The following is a 19929-nucleotide window of genomic DNA, read 5'->3' as shown; positions in this document are numbered from 1 at the left end:
TAATAGTTTCTTGATATAAACAGAAAGGAAATAGCACTAGAAAATAATACCAACTGAAGTAGATGGCAGTAGAAAATATTAATTTCAGAAGAACAGGCAATAGTACACAGGGCCTAAATAGGAAAGGATAAGCCATAGGTGTGGTGCTGGATTCAAAATTGAAAATTAGTATGCACTTGCTAGTTCATATTTAGAATCTTTATATTGATTTAACTTGAAATAATAAAGTATTTGGAAAACTGTTCAGCTTAAAAGGCTAACAGTTTATATCTGCTTATTTGGGGAATTATATGTTAATTGTTGCAAAATTGTAACTGAAGCTTTAAAATACTTGAAGAATAATTCATTGATTCCATCCAGTTGTTCAAGGCTGTATTTGATGGAAATATCCAGTTCAAATTAATCCATGTGAATCAGTAGAGTATTAAAGGGAGAGCAAAGCTAGAAGAACTAATTATAGAAAGTAGAAGCCAGGCTTCAGTCAGATTAATAATAAGTTTTAGCTGAAAAATTTTAATAATTTTTCTTTTAACTTTTTTTAGTTTAATTCCACAAGAAAAGAAGACTGTTTTCCTAAGGAGTTTCACTTTTTTAAAATTAGGCTGCGTTTCCTGCAAATAGAAAGTACAATTTTTTTGAGTTGGAAAACTGTAGAAAGTGAGCTGCAGAGGGAAGCTAATATTCAGAAGTTTTTTTCAAAAGCAAATGAGCTATGGAAATTTAAAAGGAGTTACTAAGTTGAAAAAGAGAAAATAAGCAATGGATCAGAATGTTCTCTTTTTCCAAGAGCCTTATTGAAACCACAGTGATGATAATTTGCTCCTGCCCACTGTATTTGAATATTTGTTATAGAAGTATAATGGACTAAAAATACCTTGTCAAAGGTATCATTTTTATAGTGTTAAAGAAAAAGAAAAAGTAACCACCTTCTGCCTTTCAAGAGTCTATACCTTGTAAATTGAACTGAAGAAGCTTCAGTTTTATAGAAGCTTCTCTTTTTGCAGCCAAAAGCAGATGTAGTTCACCATTTAAACTTGATATATTCACCATCCATGTTCAGGCCCACTTGGTTTTAAGACTGCTGGAGTTACTGATGTGTTCTGTACAATGTAACAATAGTTTTGGACTAAAATTACTTGGTTAATAATTATTTGGTTTGGCTTAATTAATTTGGCTTCATTCATCTTGGACAGCTTTAACTAAGTAAACAGATTAACCTTAACGTTACCTGGACATCTTTTCTTACTGTAAGTCTTGAAAGTCCATATGTCTCACTGCTATCCTATTCCTCACTCAAATGCCATGGGGTGCTGGTGCTTTTCTTGTCCTCAGTCCTGGGAACATGTCTAAGACAAGATGTTTCAGTATTGCAAATACTTGGCAAGATAGATTTTAAACTTGGTCACTAACCTGGATAAAATGAAGGACAGGGACAAACCTAAGTCTGCTTTCTCGACCAGAAATGCTTGGTGACCCTGGAGCTGCCTGAATTGAGGAGGCAGTGGATGGACAGGTTGAGGGAAGGCCCCTGAAGCTGGCCACAGGTGCTTCACTCTGCTGCACACATTCTTCCAGCACAAACTGAAGTAGCCACAGAGCATCAGAACAGATGCCAATCTAATTCAGTCACCCTTAGGTCCCCATCCCCCTGGCTGAAAGAAGGAGCAATTGTGGAAAAGCTGTGTGAAACTGGTACCTTACAGTCCAAAAATACAGGTAGAAACTAAGCATTATCTGTCATTCTTCAGGCTCTGAGGCATAAAGAAGTTGCCTACTGAGAGACACACAATGTTTCCCTTTGAATTTCTACCAAACAACGAGGTGCTGTGTGGTGATATTTTTTGTTCTTCTTTGAATCATTTAGCTTTGCACATAAAGACTGTAGCTTCAATCTGCAATTATAAGTGTGTCACTTGAATAGAAAGGAGAATTTATTACTGAAATGCAGTGATGAGTTACTGCAAAAGACAGCTGAAATCATTGCTTTAAGGCTTACAGTGAGAACTGGGACCATGTGACAAAAGGAAAAAATATAATTATCTGTTGGTTTCTCTCAGGTAATCTTTTATAACTTGCTCTTCTTATGGCCTGGACAAATCCTTTCCCTGTGCATAGATATCTTGCACACTAAGAGCTGAGTGCAGCTTGAAAAAGGCTGGGGATTTTTAATGTCTGCTGTTTTTTGTGGGAGCAATTGAATCCTCAGCTTCTTGTGTGTCTTACTGTACCTAATACTGCATTGCAGCAAGCAGTCAACACTTACAAAGGATAAAGGATCCTGATCTCATTTACAATGTATTCATAATCAGAAGTGTAGTTTTACAGCGCATACAAAGATAATCATTAGAGAGAAAAGGTGCCTACCATCTGATTTTAGCAGAAGTAAAATACATGCCTGTGATGCAGATTGTCCCGAATAATTCTGCTGAGAAATAATGTGTTCATAAATTATTAGGAACAAAATGAGTAGAAGAAGTGCAGTGTTTGAGTGCTTTGCCATGTGGCAATATCTTTGCCTTGGAAGGTCCTGATCCACTGAATAGGTTGAAGTTTTTTTCCCTTGTGAGTGCCTCGTGGGGAGGAAGCATCTTCCAGGTGAACAGACTGTTCTGTTCGTACACCGGTTTATGCTCATCAGCATTTATCAACATGAACTGTGAATGAGATATTCCTGAGAGTCAAGGCAAGGGAAAATCCAGTATTTTACCTGTGTCAGCCTTTGGACATGTTTCCAGTGAGGACCTACATACCCTGCCTTTGCAGTGGGCAGAGAATATCTGCTCTGTGTGTGCTCCTTGCTGTCCTGGCTCTCTCTGGACAAGTTCAGAGGTCATGAAAATTTGTCTTAAACATACACCAAATAGATACCTGATCTTACTTCTAGTTCAACTCTTCAACCAAGGAGTATTTAATAAAAATATTTGAATGTACAATCATTTATAGGGATAATGTGGTGCAGTGGGAATATCTAGGAAAGCTGTGAGACCCAAAAGACAGTAGTCTTTTAGAAATGCTTTGAAGCATATGGCAGATTTTTTATCCTAGCAACTTAGTGATTTTGGCACCCAGCATTCCCAGAGCTCCTCTTGGGGAATATTCACACCAGCTGGTTTAGGATTTCAACCAGTGTAACTGTGCTGGAATGCTGATCACCATAGGCATTACTGTATAGGCTCTCCTGGGGAGGCAGAGGGAGAGCAGCTGCTCCAAGGGGCTATTTAATGCATCTCAGCTTAGGCTCCTGTTCCATGCCACGCTGGACTTGGCCCCACCCCTCTCCTGTCCCCATCATCTGTCAAGGCAGCTGGGAACGTGTTTTTTAGTGAGGAGCCACATCAGTGAAATGTCATACCTTGTCGTAGGTGGGAGGAACACTCCTTTTCTGTGTGTTTTGCCATCTGTCTGCAATGCAACAGTTGGAAATTGGAGAAAAAAATTAATTCACTATAAACAGAAGTTTCTCTGAAATTGCTAAGAACTGCGTACATTTAATGGGTTTAGAGGAGATTAATAGGAAGAATAGGTGGATGACTACAACTCTAAAGAGATATGAAAAACTCCATTTTCATCTGCAGAGACTAATTTATAATGTGGGTCTCTTCACTTTGCATAAAGAGCTGAGTGCTCTGTAATTTTTTAAAGCAATTTTTCAATAATTGTCAGTGCAGTTTCAAGATGGAAATAGAAATAGCATGCCAACACTGTATTTAAAAACACAAATAAACAGAAATCTAAGCTTTTATTTTTATTATGTAATTTTATATAATGTTACCTTTTAAAAGTGTCAGCTCCAAGCCATTTTCATGTGTCCAAAAGCCATTAAAAATGTCAAAATTTCAATAAAATTCTCTTTTTCATTTTTTTGTACTTCAGGTAAAGCACAAACCATTCTTAACCCCATTAATAATTACTGAATGTCCTTTTTTCAGTAATTATTCTGCATCATGAAAAAGTAGAAGGGTGGTGTGTGTGGCTGTCCTTGAAGGTATTATTTTTTCTGGAAAAAGGTCATGTTTGTAATATAAATTTTGTTATATTTTCTGTTTGATTCTGATTTGCTTATTCACCCTGAAACATTATTACTCAGTAAAATAATCAATCTGTATACAAACCTGAACTTTCAACTGTTTGTAAATACTTTAAAGAGGAGGAAAGTGTACTGGTCTGTAACAGGATTAAGATGTCACTGTCATTGGTTGAGATTTTTTGGGGTTTTGTTGTTGTTTTTTTCTTGGGGTTTTTTTGCATATGTGGAGTTTTGGGTTTTTTGGTTGGTTTTTTAAGTTTCTATTTTGGTGGGTTTGTTTGTTTGTTTTCAAATCACTTTTTTTAAAATTTTCCTTTTTACATAATATATTTGTAGTTTCCAATTTGGAATTATAATGGTGACTTGGCAGGAGGTTATATCCAGTTTTACATTACTTTTCCATAGCATTGCTGTAATTTTTTTTTTACTGTAAGAACTATACATTGGAATCTTGGAAGATTGATGGGCGCAACAGTTGTGTTTCAGTCATTGGAGGAGACTGGTTAGCTTTCATCTTTTGAATTTCAGAGCAGTTAAGCTGGTTCTTAATTGCTTTTGGAGGTGCCCATGGTTTTGGGACCAAAAGAATGTCCTAATCCCTGAATTTGCTGACAAAAGATGCATTGGAAACCTGAACATGGAAATCATTTAAAGCTGCTGACAGGGGACTTCCTGGAAAATGTTGAAACTCTCAAAAATCACTTTCTTACAGAGGATGATAGGAAAGCCTTGCAGCTTTCCTGCTTCTGAGAGGAGGTTGTTCAGGGAGTGAGAGATCAGGAGATAAAACAGTACCAGTTTCACAGTCTCAGCCTTTGAATTTTTTCTGCAGAGGCTGCCAACAATAACTGGTTTAAGAGTTATCCCATTGTGAAGTGGTGATTTATTGTAATCTTCATGTGTGCAATAGTAAATCATGTTTGGCAGCTGTAGAACATGAGAAACAAGGTCCAAAGACAATTAACATGTTTTATAGAATAAACTTCAGAGTTAATGGGAGTTACCTGTCATCATTAAGAGGCTGATTTTCATCTGTGCTGAACAGCTGCACATTCAGTGGAAATTAGTGGGCTTTGAGGCACTTACTGTCTTTGCAAAAGCTGTGGGTAGGGTGGGGTTTGGGGCTCAGCACACATTTCCTGTGTGCCTGAGCAGGGCATCTCCCTGTGAGTGCATGGGAACCCCTCTTTGTCTCTTCTCAGATACAAAAGCATTTGCCTCCTGTTCTTCCCTGGTCTGGTGCTGTTAGTTCAGGGTCATCACAGATTATGTATTTGGTATTGTATTGCAGCCTGAGGCCTTTCCCACTTTGCCTTGTATGTACTTGAAAAACACGGTGATTTAAACTATGTATTGACATTCAAATAGTTAGTACTGGTGTGCTTATTTTGACATTTTCTTTTCTTTTTTTTTTTTTTCCCTAGTGTAAAACTCTCTCTGGCGTCTGTGATCACATTATCTCGCTCTCTTCTGATCCACTGGTTTCCCAGTCTGCCCATCTTGAAGTGATCCAGCTTACAAACATCAAGCCAAGTGAAGGGCTGGTAAGAAGTACGCAGTTAATCAAACCCATCATCCAGGATGAGAAAGTGACATTTTTTTTAAAAATAAGTTGTATATATGAAAATGAATAGGACATTTTAGCCTTGTCTGTTCTAAAGTTTGAAAAGAGTTTGATTCCTCATGCTAGTTTTGCTTCTCATGCAGCTGGGCCAACAGGGAAGTAATTTGTAAAGCTGACTGAAGTATGCAGAGTTCAGTGAACAGGGAGAAATTAGTAAGAAGTTCTTGCCATTTATACCAACTTCTGAAAAATGCATGTTCAGATTGTTCTAGGATCTTGAAGTCTGAAGGGACTTAAATTACTAAGATCAACTCAACCAAGAAGTTTGCGTGGGTTTATGCACAAAACCTGTCAAATTCTGGAAAATGTTTCATAGTATCTCAAGGATATAAAGCTATTTTATAAGTTATTCCAGGGCTTCACAGCACTGCTGATAAGTAACACATTGAATTTTACTGCAAGAATTCTGCATTCTGAATTAGGTGCTTGTAAAGGCTCTTAATGCAGCCATCCTTTGTTTGTTGTTTAAGAGCTGACCATTGATCTCTCTTATTTACTCAAGTATCCCAACACCTTCTGCATGGAAAAAACCAACACTGGTAACAATTCCAGATGTATGACTTTACATCATTAATAATATCTGTTCCCATAATTTTTGGAGGTAGAAAATAAGGTGTTCAGAATACAGTTAAACATTTTTTGTGTAAAGAAATAGCTTTTGCAACTTCTGCCCAAGCCTATTCTCATTCCATATTCTTGAATAGTCTTGAAGGAGGACTGCTGTACTCTTTGCAGCAGATTTTTGAAGTTGTCTAGATGTTGTAGTTTAGGAGAATATTTTGATTTGTGGGTTGGTTATTGCTGGGTTTTGGGTTGATTTGTTTTTCTTGGCAAAGTTGGTATCCCAAGTTATTTAGAGCAATTGCACGCTAAATTAATTTTCCATTCTTTTGGAAAATGAGAAAAACCCCAAACACTTGGATGAGTAAATATGGACCCATCCTTTGTTTTAGTCTGTAGTTTGTTTTCCCTTCCTCTTCTGGCTTTATTTTTTACCTCTGAATCCATTTTAAACTTGTCCTTCAGGATTTCAGCTTCTCATGGATTCTCTCCCTCTCTTTTCCTCCCTTTCCCTGAAATTTTAACTCTTCCACCACCTCACTGCAGTCAACCTTTTCAAACCTTTTCTTCTACTGTAATGAGAAAACCTTCCTCTTTCTGTTGATCACCTTTTTATGAGTGCTGTCTGTTTTTATCTGACCTTGAATTTTTTTTCTTTCTGTCTTGTGACTGTTTTTTTGGTTTTGTTTTTTTCCCCCTTCATTTAAGTCTTTGTGTATGTTGGTATGAAGTCCTAGGGACTAAGAAACGTTGAATGGTATTTTTGTAAATAAGAATGTGTTTCATGGGTCTGTTCCTGCTGGGTAGCTGATGAGAGACTCTCTTTTCCTCTCTGTGTCTCTGTTTTACACCCTCTGTCTGTCTTGTCTATTTAAACTGGAAACTCTTCAAGGCAGGGCTTTTTCTTTTTATGTATTTGTGAACCGGTTTAGTAGGGTCGTGATGTCATTGTTGTAAAAATAATTATATGTATTTTTTAAAAAGGAAAGTAGCAACCATGCAGTGTACAAGCCTTAGAAGGATACGATGCCATTTTGACACAGTCACGTTTTTTCCCCCTTGCCTGCGTGCCACTATTGTGTTGCCTCAGCATTGTGCAGTCTCCTCTAGATTGTGAGCTCTCCAGAGCAGGCACCAAGGATGGGGGATTGGCACCAGGAGAGTGAAAATCATCCCCTTCCCTTTGTGACAGCACCAGTCTTGCCAACAGATCACCTTTGTCATGTGGTTCTTGGTGCTTTATATGCTTTTGGGTTCTTGGGCTTTTTTTTGTTTGCTTTTCAAACTAATACCTTTGAATTAAGACACAGTGAATGTACATCAGTGCTGCCCCACTGAGTGCTGAGGGTGTCAGTTTAAAAATTGATGGTGGAGCTTGGAGTTGTGAATATTCTCTGCACACACCAAATGCTGGGATAAATGTGAAGCTCAGTCATTTCTGGACCTTCTTCCAGGATTTGTGCAATGATGGAGGTGGAAAAATGGTTTATTGTCAACTTTGATTTTTGACCCACTTGACAGTTCTGTGCTGGCTTTGCCAATCACTAAATAAAATGTTCTATAAAAACGGAAGGACTTCATGCAGAAGAAGAAAGACGAAGATGGCTGCTAACTGGGAAGATTTTTTTGTCACCTATCTATAAACAGAAGAACTATCAACTCAAATTCAATAGCTAAGAAGCTAAAGTAAATCTGGGAGAGAAAAAGGAAAGGAGATGAGAAGGAATTTAAAAGGTTGGAAAACAATGCTGTTTCCCTAAACTCATGGTAAATACACGATGGAATTAAGAAAATGCTTGAAGCTTTTACAACTTAAAGAAGATTGGCATGATCAGGATATTTTAATCAGCACAAAGGTTCCTTGACTCTGTTTGGTCTTTACGTGTGGAAACGTAAGTATTTGTCAGAGGTAAATGTAAATTTTCAGACTAATATCTGAATGCAGAAGAAACAAGTAAATGTGTTACCATGATTTAGAGATATTAAAACTAGCTAACACTTATGACTAAATAACCTTTCAAGCAACTAAACCTGTCAAGCAGAAAATGCTGTTCGGGTGTGATGTGGAGAACCTCTTGTGTACTGGGTAAATCAATGTTATAGGTGGGATTTGGGATTTGTTGTTTGGTTTTATTCTTTTTGTTTTCCCGCTATCCATGTCTCTTGTGACTGGCTGCATTCATCTGCTCTTCAGTGAGTGCTGCTGGGGGAGGAGATAGGGCCTGCAGTGGCTGTGCAGTAAGGGTGAAAAGACAGAATGGTAGAAAGTTATTGAAAAAGCCTTAAAATGGATTAATGTGGTCAACTTTGCAATCACCAACATGCTCCCACGTGTAATCCTTTCTTTTTTTCTTTTTTTTTTTCTTTGAGGACTTGCAAGTTGTTTCATCTGTATCAGTAAACAGAATTTAATTTTGTATGTCTTTACATTACTTATATACAGAGACAAAACTGAGTAGCTTAGATAGTATGTTTCACCGTGAAGCAGACTTTAAAATATTGCTGCTTGACTGAAAACAATGTATTTAGACAAAAAGCAGAAAACCAAGTTTTCTTGGGTGGTTTTTCTGCAACAGTCACTTTCTACTTTGTTTTTATTTTTAGTATAGAACAGAATATCAGAGAACTGTAGCAAAGGTTAATCTTGAATTTCAGTTATTTCCTGTTCATATAATAATTTTAATCCCGGTCAGGTAAGTGACTGTGGTATGATTTCAAGGGTTCAGAAATGCAAAGGTAAATCCATCAGAACATGAGAGTCATTGTTCAGGGTTCCTTCTTGCCTGCTGGAGCAAACACAAAAGAAGCTTGTCATGTAAAAAATTGCTCATAAAATACAAGTCATAGATAGAGCAGGGTGTGGCAGCTGATTAAAATGTACTGCTTACTCCCTTTCCAGGATTCTAGTATACTACTATTCTTGATATTTCTCCAGAATTTTTTAGTTACAGAAATACTGGAAGAGCTGGGAAAGAGTTACGAACAGCATTCTGAGAGCTGTTGGGGATTAAAGAGTCACATGCAGCTTTGGAGGGCTCCATGAAAATGGAATGAAAGTAAAAATTCAGTTACATGTGTGGTAACATGAAATTAGTATCTTCTTTCCTTTTCCATCCAGCATTGCATAAAATATTGAGGAATATGTTGTATATTTATATACATAAAATATGTTAGAAATATATCACATTCTGTTTTCATTCTTTAAAGAAATATAAACAAAAGCAAAGAGGGCGGGAGCACAAAAGGTCTCTTTACTAACCCTAACTTAATCACCAAGATAAATTGTAATGACTGGTTTGAAATTAGAGGTGTACCCATGACTGATCAGGAAAATCTCTCATGTAATTAAACATGAGTTACTAATTTTTAATCTAGGCATACATTTACTCCTGATTACTAGGTTGGTTAGCTTATGGTTATTTTAGTCATATAAACTGAATTATCTTTCCTTGTATCTGGCATAACTGATTCTTATAAATTCTTAGGGACTTATCTTTGAATACTTAAGACTGTATCTACCAGTTTCTTTCAGTGGAAATGGACAGAGCACACACTGATTTCCCCTGTATTCTTGATTGCTGAAAGTACTGTTGATATTGTGCAGCCACAAGGAGGCAGAGAGAGGAAAACTTGTAAATGTTTGTGGTATTCTTATTTCCATTCCAGATCAAACAATTGTAAACCAGAAATGTTCTCTTCTCTGCATCATTTCCCATATATTGTTCGCTTAAAACAAGGAGTGGAGAGACATGGGTGAAAGGGGTTCATTTTTGTGTTGCAAAATGTTAATTCTCCTCATTTGAAAGCTGCTTTATATCAAGAATTAGGTTGGCTCTTGTAAAATTGATGTGACATGGTACTAATACAACATTTATTAATTTTGCACATGTGGAATAAGTACAATCTAGGGTGGTTATTTTTCAGCTTCCTTCTTCCCTCTTTTTCTTAATGTGTGCAAAATCTTGATCCTATCCTTTAAAGAATGTTCTGCAAAAGTTCTTTCTCCTCTTTTGCATTTTCAAAGTCTTTAAAATTTATCAAAAATACTAGATTGGATGTGAATTGTGCTCTGGAATGGTGGCACACTTGGATGAACTTACTATCCTTGGAACAATGCTTTGCACTAAATTAAACACAGAATAACCATTAAGTGTGAGACTTTTCCCTCAGCTTTCACCCTGATGTTTAAGGTTGAAAGCAGTAACTCACTGTGAATAAAAATAAAGATGTGGCTTTCTTCAGAAATTTCTCTATTTGTGGACCTGACTCAGGTCACCATGGTCACTGTGATTTTAGCTCTTGCCATGTTGCAGGGTGCGTGGCTCAGTGACTTAGATGGGAATCCTGGGAGGGATTGAGGCCCCGATTAGTGAATTGAGGGCAGGCCTGTGTACCAAGGGACAGATACCAACATATCTCAGCCTCTTGTGTGGCTCATCCTGCTTCCTGTAAGATATCTGTATAGTAGTGTTAAGATGTGTGTTTATTATTAGTGTTTCCCTACCTCACAGGGGTGTTGTGAGGATAAATGTATGAAAAAGCCATTTAATATTTGATTTAAGCAAAAGCTGTGTGATGGAGCCAATCAATGGAAAAATTGCTGAAGGTCATAGAGGAACTGGAAGTTAAGTATGATGTCAGGGGGTTTCTGACCCTGTAGTAATAATTAGGTTCTGGATTTTTTACCCTCTAGCTGTGGCAGCCTAACCATGATCCCTGGGTTTGATGCGATTAACAATATGTAGTTGTGCAGAAGAAAACAGGACTTCACTTCTGAGCCCCTATCCAGAGAAACTCAGGAAGTCCCTGGCTTGTTTTACAGGGGATATTATCCACTTAGTTAATTTAGGTGCACTTCCTCATATCTGCTACCAAAATGTCTGTCAGTTCTGGTTCCAATGTAGATTAGTCCAACTTGATATGTCTGCTGTGCCTCTTTACCATATATTACATATCACATGTATATCTTTATCACATAGCCCAGTGAGTGCACTGGGCTCCTCAGCTAGGAAAAGACTTCTCTGTGGCACTCTGATTAAAAAGTGAAAAAGTAGGTTATGAAGAGGATGTTTACTCAGGCACTTGTTGTTTACCTGCTTTCTGTAAAGTGGTCGAGGGAAAGAACGTTCCTCAGAAATTGTTGAATGCTCGGTATATGTCAATTATCTCTCCCTTTTCCTTCTCTCAGTGTCACAGTGGATGCTGTTAAAATGTTTGAATTAAGGCTTGGTGAAAAGGCCTATTTGAGGCACTGTCTTGGACTACCCATGCAGGAACTTCTGTCTGTTCATAAGCTATCCCTCCTTTTTCATATTGTTTTTGAAAGAAGTGGGGTAGCTAACAAAGTTGCTGTTGAATTTTTCATAATTGAGTATTACAGCTGAAGTGTTCATGAGCATGAATGAGAAGGTCTTGCAGGCACTATTCCAAGCACTGGTTAGCAGGTTGAAAGTTGTGTTTGCAGCATTGCCTACTGAAAGATCCAAATCTTTTAAAACTCATTGTCGTTTTCAAAGCAAAACGGACATGCTGATCATACTAAGGAAATTTGTAATTCTGGGGCTTTTTGTAAGGCATTGTTGTATTTGTAGTTGAAGAAGTGTATTAAATAAACTGGGGAGTATTTATGGACATAACTGTGGTAAACAGTTTTCTATTGCTAATTAGGGCCAAAATGTTTTGGGCTGTTCCTCAAGTATGTAAAAAAGCACTTCCTTAAGCAGAGACAAATTCCTCATGGCATGCATTAAAAGTCCACAAATCTTAAAGCAAAAAGAAAAGAGGGATTCTTTAAGAGATATGCAAGTTTTGTTTGGATGGTGATGGTTTGTGAAACACTTTAAAAATTCTTTCCCATGATGTCTTTTTCTTAGGGTATGTACATTAAGTCTACATATGATGGTCTTCATGTAATTACTGGAACAACAGAAAATGTAAGTATTGTTGATACTGTATGTTCAGGCCTGGAAGCCTTTCTGACCTTACCTGTGGTTAATGCTTTCCCTTTGCTATAAACTACATTTTGCTTGCAAACTTGTGCTGGTTGGCTGTTAAGGATCAATGGCATGTTGGACAGCAGAGATGCTTGTGCTTGTTTACCTCAGAATTGAAAGAGTTGTTCCCAGTTAAGGATCAAGAGAATCAGTCTTGATTTGTTCTTGCAAGACATCTAAAATGCTCTAGTTGATCAAGACAGGAAGCAGCTGTCTTGGATTTACTTTGCTCTGTGAATAAAAGATAAATGTCTATATTATATTTAGGCTGTTATGCTGAAGTTTGCTGCAGTATTAGACAAACAGCTTTTATATTTTCCATCTATCAAGCTTCATTTTTTAATAAATGAGTGCATGGAAATGGACATCCCTTCACATTGACAAATAACCATGTATTTCTGCATGAACTTCTGAGTAATGCCTACGGAAAGGAACACTTATTACCAGTGTACTCATTCTCACTGAAGGCATTAAAGAGCAAGTGAAACATAACAAACTACTTTTCAAAAGCCTTTGAAATACAACCTCCTTCTCTTTTACACTATATTTAGGGAACTGGCTGTCTGTTAGGAGCTGAGAAAAATTATAATTTTGGGGGAAGAGGCTTCTATCCATGGTCTTCAATTAGTGTGAAACAATCAATAAACAACACTGAACTGTTCCATAATGGTTTAGGTAATTCCTTTCAAAAATTTTGATGGCATTTTCTTAAAATGAAGCTGTCAGAAATGTTTGTTTTATCATGCTATTGTGTCATTCTGTGGGAAGTGCAATCTACCTAAATGACATTTGCAGCTGCTGCATATGATCTGCAGTGAGGTGCTGTTAACATCTCAATGAAATAGGAATATTATTTTCATCCTTTCATAGAAGCTGTAATCTGATAGCCTTTTTCCTTTCTGTTTTCTGCTGTGGGCAGAATATCCATGGGTCATAACCAATAGATAATACCTGTTATAGAATTGTGTGAATGCCACATGTCTTGGAATAAAAAAAAAAAAATGTAAGGAATCTCAAGGAAAATAAAATTCTAGAGAGTCAGACCTACAGCTACAGACATCATTAGTGAAATTAGCAAAACTAAACAAACCAAACAGAACTACAGTTGAGCTTTATCTAGAAAATATATGAAATAAAGAGAACAATTTTTACAGTTGAATCTCTCAAATTAAGTAGGAACAAATTCTTTCCATAACTTGCTAATGGATTTAATTTCCCAGGGGCAAAGATAAAAATAAAATCCTAATGCATTCCCTCAAAACTCTTATCTTTTGTGATTCATGAATATAATTTAAAGCTATGTCAGGAAGCTTCAGTCATGAGGACTCTTGCTGTTGTTGCTGACTCTTTCACTCACTGTGACACCCTGGAGGTGCTCACAAGCAGACCAGGACACTGCGCTCTCTTCTCAAGGGAAAAAGCTGCTGTGTGTTAAAGCAATTTTGAGAATGGGTAGTGCTTTAGATAAAGAAGTGTGTCTCTTGCTTTTTAGAACACAATTTCTAGCTGCTTTCTTTTTAACACACAGACACAGAGTTCTGATTTTGGTAGATGGGAGGAGAAAGATCTAAGCAATATGGCCAGAATAACATCACAGTGATGCACATGTGATCTGACCTGCTGTCCTTAACATGTTTATTCTTTGCAGTACAGTTTAACTTCTTGGAAACAAGAATCCAAATTTTCTTGCATTTGAACAAAATATTTTGTGTCCTTTAAATTTCCAAGTTTTCTCTTCCAAGTGAGACAGTGACAGAATTTCCTGTCTTGAAATATCCTGGAGAAGAACATGTGTGTGTATTAAACACAGTATCATGGTAGTGCTCTCCACATTAGTGTAAGAGAGTAGTTTTGTAATAACAGTTCTGCTTTTTCTGTCTGGCCTTTGAGGTGTTTGATGTCTGTCACTGCAAAGCCCATTAGAGTTTGGATTTCGCTGTTCAGCATTAGGAGTCATCTCCCCCAGCACATTAGCCATGCCAGATCAAAGCAGCTGAGCTCTGAAGCTTGGACTGAGAGAGAGCAGTGTTCCTCACAGGTCTCTGCCCTGTAAGGGCTTCTCTCTGGTGGCCCTGTAGCATTAGAGCAAGCTGAGCTTTCCAGTTTGTGGCTTCTGTCTTTTGCTTGGAAGTTACAATCTAAAGGGTCTTTTGGTCAACAGAAGATTTTAGGTTTCTTGTTGAGTAGCCCATCCAGACCATGTTGGAGAGATTCTTTTAATTCACAAACCAAATGTGTCCTTCAAATAAGACCATTTTTTCCTTTGGTTTTCCAATAAAAAAGAGCATTTTTCTAAAGTAATGGCATGCAGTGCATCTCCAGCAGGAATGTGGCTTTGAAGGGATTGCTTTCTGTGTCATCACTTACTGTGGTCTGGTTGGTTTTGCATGGTGCCCTTAGATCACAGGGAAGAGAGGTTTTCAGAAGAAATAGTACCAAAATCTCCACTGTGGGCATGCAGTGGTTGTGCTCCGGGGGCTCTAAACTGGGCTTTCAGACAGTGTGAGTATACCAGGGGAATAGGAAAAAGACAACATTTAGCCTAAAGGACAAAACTAAATCTATCCTAAAGAATAAATCCAATCAGATTCTGAGTAGCTTTTAGTTATTGATGTGTGAGCCTCACTGACAGGTGCTTCCATCTCTTCAGCTCCCTGTAGAATTACCAGCTGATGAAGATACAGCTGTGGTGTGGCACACTTTGTTCCTCCTAGTAGGACTTCATGAGGGGATTGTGTGCTTAATGATCAGCATATACATTTAAGAAACACCTTATTGATTCTCCTCTGTTTTCCTTAGATGGCCATGATAAAAAATACTATTTTACAGCAAGGTCTGTTTTTTACTGGAGAGGAAGTTACAGGAGTTACAGGAACAGGAGTTACAACCACTTCTTAACAGCAGAGCCTTGACATATACTTGTAAATTATTTTTACTTCACTTTTTATTTGAGGCATAATAGCAATGAGGCATTTTTTAACGTAGACTTTTCCAGTTTGAAGATTCTTAGACCATGTTTTAGTGGCTTGGCAAACTTGACCTGTTTTGTCAAGATTTAAGTTGCAAATGCTGAAGACACTGTAAAGCAAAGGATGTATTGTAATAAAGTCCTGAGGAGTTCAAGGGTAATGACACAGAATTCACTTGCATTTGCATTTTAAAAGTCTTAACTACATATGAGCTAAAAGAGCTGTGTTACATAGGAGGATTATAAAGATTTTAGAGGTATGAATGAGTAAGTGTGAGTAGTGAAATGGCAGACAGAAGACAGATCATTAGGACATAATCACCAGTCTTAAAATTTTTCCCCAAGTCATTTGGCCAATGCCTTTATTGCTTAAGTAACACCAACATTTTGTGGCTGGTGTTCTTTATATAAGTAAAATGTCATTCTTACCAGCCCAGTTTGATTTAGGATGTTCTGTGCAATGTCTGCTAGGACTGAGTCATGAGTTCTTCCAGCCTCTCATGTATCTTGGATATCTTTCATTTGTACACTGCCCTTAACTAAGGCCATTAATTAAGTCTAGTTGAACTAGAAAGTCATGGCTTAGTTGTGGGATGTGTGTTTTGAATGAGCATGTAGTACATAGATTATTACAAAAAAATCCATATTTCAGGCCTGGAGCATTTTCTTTAGATGACCTGTTATCTCACCTGAAAATTAAACTAATTTCATTCTTTAACATAAAATTTGTACCAGATTTTTTGGTTTGTTTTTTTGTTTGTTGGTTTGGTTTTTTAGGGGGTTTTTTTGGGGTTTTTTTTTTTTTTTTTGGAACTCTGCTGCTGAGCAACTATGTTTCCTTTGGGTTCTTTTTTCAAGCTGTCAGTCTCACCTTCTACTGTTAAGGCAATTAACTGCCTTCTGGTAGCCACAGTATTGTGAGAAAAATAAAGGTGTGACTCTGAAAAACTGAAGGAATTTATTTTCCTTTAAACATAGAGGTATTCCTCTCAGAAAGCAGTTGTTCTACTGTAAAGAGAAAAGAAAGGAAAATTTGTGGGGCTTTCACTTCATGGAAGAGGCTTTTTTGTTGTGGTTTTTATTTTTATTTTGGTTTTTGTTGTTGTTACCTAGATCTTTTTTTGAGGCAAAAGCAAAGTACAAAACTACTTTGCTTTTTTGAAAGTGTGATCACTGTAGGATTTTGATGATAGTTACATTTCTTTCACCCTAATAATGTTCCAAAACCAAAGTTACCATTAACTCACTTGCTCTTCCTAGGTTGTACCTAACCCAGTCTTCTCGTCTGGTGTGCTCTTTGCAGAACAGTAATTTACTAAAGCTCTCTGCAACATATTGAAATGTTCTGGAATAAAAAGACAATTTTATGAAATTTGTTTATGAAGACATGCCAGTTAGTCTTGGTAGGTTCAAAAGTCAGCCAAATATTGGCTTTCAAGACTTAAGAGATGTCCGGCAGATTTAAGCATCCTTTGTCAGGATGAAATTCCAAAGAAATCCTTAGGACTCAGTTATATATATTCATACCTTTCTTAACATGTGATTTTATTGTGTAGAATAGTGCATATCATTTTTCTCCAACAAGAAAAACTGATTTATTAAATATTTCTTTAATTCTTTATTTCACAATAGGATGTCTATCAATCTAACCTGATTTACATAGCTTAGCAATCATACTGCTGAAAGAGAGATGATGGCTGGTAAGACCTGTATTCTTGATCATCTCTTTTATTTTAAATTCAGTCACCTGCAGATCGGTGCAAGAAAATCCATGCTGGGGATGAAGTGATTCAAGTTAACCACCAAACTGTGGTATGTATAACTATGTTCTGTGTCAATTGGAGATAGAGGTGTCGGGGCACATTAGCATGTGTAGAGAAGAATTGTGTAGAAAAATGTGTTTTTATGACTCATTATTTCTTCTAACATCTAAATTTTCCTTTTCTCCTTTGAAACCACATAGTTCTGAAGTCTTAAGCTAAAATCTGATCATCTGAGTATTACAGGAGATACCAAATTAGGCTAAATATCTGTACTTGAAAGGCTTGAACAATCTGTTAGGCTGTTTTCTGCTTGCCTATGCACTGTTAATAAACAGTTGGTTTAAGTGTAATGGAAATTTTGAGTTGAAGGTATGCAGGGAGTTGGAAATATTGTGCCCATGTGGGTTTAAGATCAAGAATGCTTCCTGGGAGCTGGAAAACTTACTACTTTGTAAATGTACCGGAAAGTGTAGAGTGTTGTTTTCAAGAACACAAGCATGTGAACTTCCCACATGGGCATCTAGGGTGATTGACTTAAGTTAAAGACATGTTTTAAACTTGGAAACTTAAACAAACCTTTCAGATATGATAGTCAAGAAAACTAATACCATTCAAATTGCTCTTTGTTGGAACAGATACTTGTTAGTGCCTGGTACTTTTATTTAGGATTAGTGAACTGTTAAAATTCATTTACCTTTTCTAAGGTAAAGCTTTGTAAGAGAAAAGGCAGACATAAAATATAGAAAGCAGCTACTCTTTTCCCAAAGTATGTAGTTTCTTGAGAGTAACGAAGGTCAATATATGGTATTAGTGCAGCAGCCATTTGTTTAAAGTTGTGTTTTGTCATTCCACACAGGACTTCACTTCCAGCTTTAGGCCATTGTACATCATATCAGCTCCCCTGCACAGATTAGGGCAATATTTCACTATACCCTCCAGTTCAGTTGGAAATCAAATATTCTGTACATATGTAGACCTTAACAGATGAGAAGCTGTTGTTTGAGCTATGCAATGTAATTGCATAAATTGATAAATTTGGCAAGTCAGGATGACTTTCGATACTGGCTTGGCCTTACAGCTTCCTTATAAGTGTTTATAAGGATTATAAGTAATCCCATGATTACTTTTCATGTACAGTTGATGACTAATTTCTCTGTTTTCCTGCACTAAGGGAGCTTATAACATCAATTATATTTGAAAAATGTTTTAGAGCATTATTATTTTGTCTATTAAAATGTACAGACATCTGAAGAAGCACAGTATTAAACATTCAGTACTAGCTATCTATTTTTCCCCCAAAAAATCGATGCTGCTGTAAAGTTTCCTTGTCAACTTGAAAATTTACAGTTGGCTAGGTATCTATTCTAGTTTTCTTAGCACATCTACAGCACATTTATTTGATGGAAAGATCAAATTCTTAACCCTAACACTAAAAGTAATATTTTAAGTAGCCTTAAGATGAGCTTTCTTACCTACCTGGATGGAATATTTAATGTAGGATTTGGGTGTCTTGTATTTTGCATAAGTGAAGTATTTTCAGAGGCACAGAAGAAAGTAATTGTATTTCTAGGGAAAAGAACCATAGAGAGCTTAGACAAAATTTTAAATGGTAATAGAGTTATTTTGTAATAGACTAAACCACACATTTACTTACGCTTTGCTTTGTTGTATCAACAATACAACTGAAATAGTTGTTACCATTGATATTGTATACAACGTATACAAGTAATGCTCTCCTGTTCTAGTGTTGATTTTCCACAGTGAAAGTCAACTAGGATCTTCTCAGAAATGTGGTAGTACCTCCCATGTTATCTTTGCAAAAGTACACTGAACCAGGATTCAACAAGAGTCTAAGTAAATCCTTTTGTACTCCAGCCCTTGTCATGAGGAATTTACTTTCCAGTTCTAGGAATCCGTTTTTCTGGGAAGAGGTGTTATTCCTTACAGTGACTCTTGCTTAGGAGATAAATAATTCTGAAGATATTATGTTTTGGTTTTACTGTTCATTTATTTTTTTCTACACTTGATACACTGCTCACCAGCTGCAAATACAGGACAGCTTGGTCCCTGTAACTTATCATACCTATCATATCTAACTCTTCGCTAGTATTGACCATGGAAATAACTGAGTAAAATTTTTAAATACCTAATTCTAAAGCTGTAGGGAAGTCTACAGCTTTACAAGTGTTGATTTACAAGTGGTTTTTTTAATTTGTTTTCAGTTATTTCAGTGTATTCTTCCATCAAATTGAAGTTAATGTCATGCTTTTGTACTTTCCATTTCAAAGAGTAAATACAAATATGAGGAAGAAAAGTTCCATACAATTAAAAATCCAACATGTTAGATAATACTTTCTACAAGAAACACATTGTAGTAACTATGAAAAAGCTGCTTTTTCTGAAAGCCCACTGGCTTTCAAATAAGCAGCATGACAAAGTAGGAGAATGGTTAAGTGTCAGATAGTTTTAATTTGTCTATTGACATCCTCTTCTTGTAGTCATGCTTAATCTTTGTAGTTTTTCATTTGGCAGTGAAATCAAAGAATTTCAAATGATTATTTTGATTGTTTGCTATTTGATAGAAAACAAGCATAACAGAATTATTCCACTTGTTGCTGGCTGGATGTTTGGACTGTTTGAATCTCCTAAATTAAAAAAAAAAAAAAAAAGATTAGGCCTAAAGTCAGTGAAAAGTTAATGTTCAGAAAATTGTCCTTTAAATAGTGGTTTCTTGAGGTTGAATAGCTGTGTGAATCTTCTGTGTCAGTTTTGCCTTACAGGACAGATCTATTCTTCAATAGCTCTGTAACTAAGGCTCATAAGTCCCTCCAACATGAGAAAACCATGGACCTGTTGGACCAAGCTCAGAGGAGATCACAAAGATGATCCCAGGGCTGGAATGCCTCTCCTATGAGAACAGGCTGAGGGAGTTGGGATTGTTCGGCCTAGAGAAGAAAAGGCTTTGGGGAGGTTTTGGCATCTTCCAGTAACTA

At 36.8% G+C, this 19929-nt stretch overlaps 1 protein-coding gene across 4 annotated transcripts in view; it reads left to right on the top strand.

The window, feature by feature from the left end:
* The window catches only part of CNKSR2 (connector enhancer of kinase suppressor of Ras 2), a 207617-nt gene that overhangs the window by 78207 nt on the left and 109481 nt on the right, over nucleotides 1-19929 (top strand). For 3 of the 4 annotated variants that reach the window (XM_086879914.1, XM_086879917.1, XM_086879916.1), the window contains exons 6-8: nucleotides 5452-5571; nucleotides 12086-12145; nucleotides 16917-16985. In XM_086879914.1, coding sequence (XP_086736040.1) covers nucleotides 5452-5571; nucleotides 12086-12145; nucleotides 16917-16985 — 249 coding nt within the window. The remainder of the gene's footprint in view (nucleotides 1-5451; nucleotides 5572-12085; nucleotides 12146-16916; nucleotides 16986-19929) is intronic. The other variant, XM_086879915.1, reaches the window with a different exon arrangement.

This window comes from Cyanistes caeruleus, chromosome 3 (assembly GCF_971803275.1).
Source record: "Cyanistes caeruleus chromosome 3, bCyaCae1.hap1.1, whole genome shotgun sequence".
Taxonomy (NCBI): Eukaryota; Metazoa; Chordata; class Aves; order Passeriformes; family Paridae; genus Cyanistes; species Cyanistes caeruleus.
Note: the sequence above shows the minus strand (reverse complement) of the source record. Positions and strands in the feature narration are given on the sequence as shown.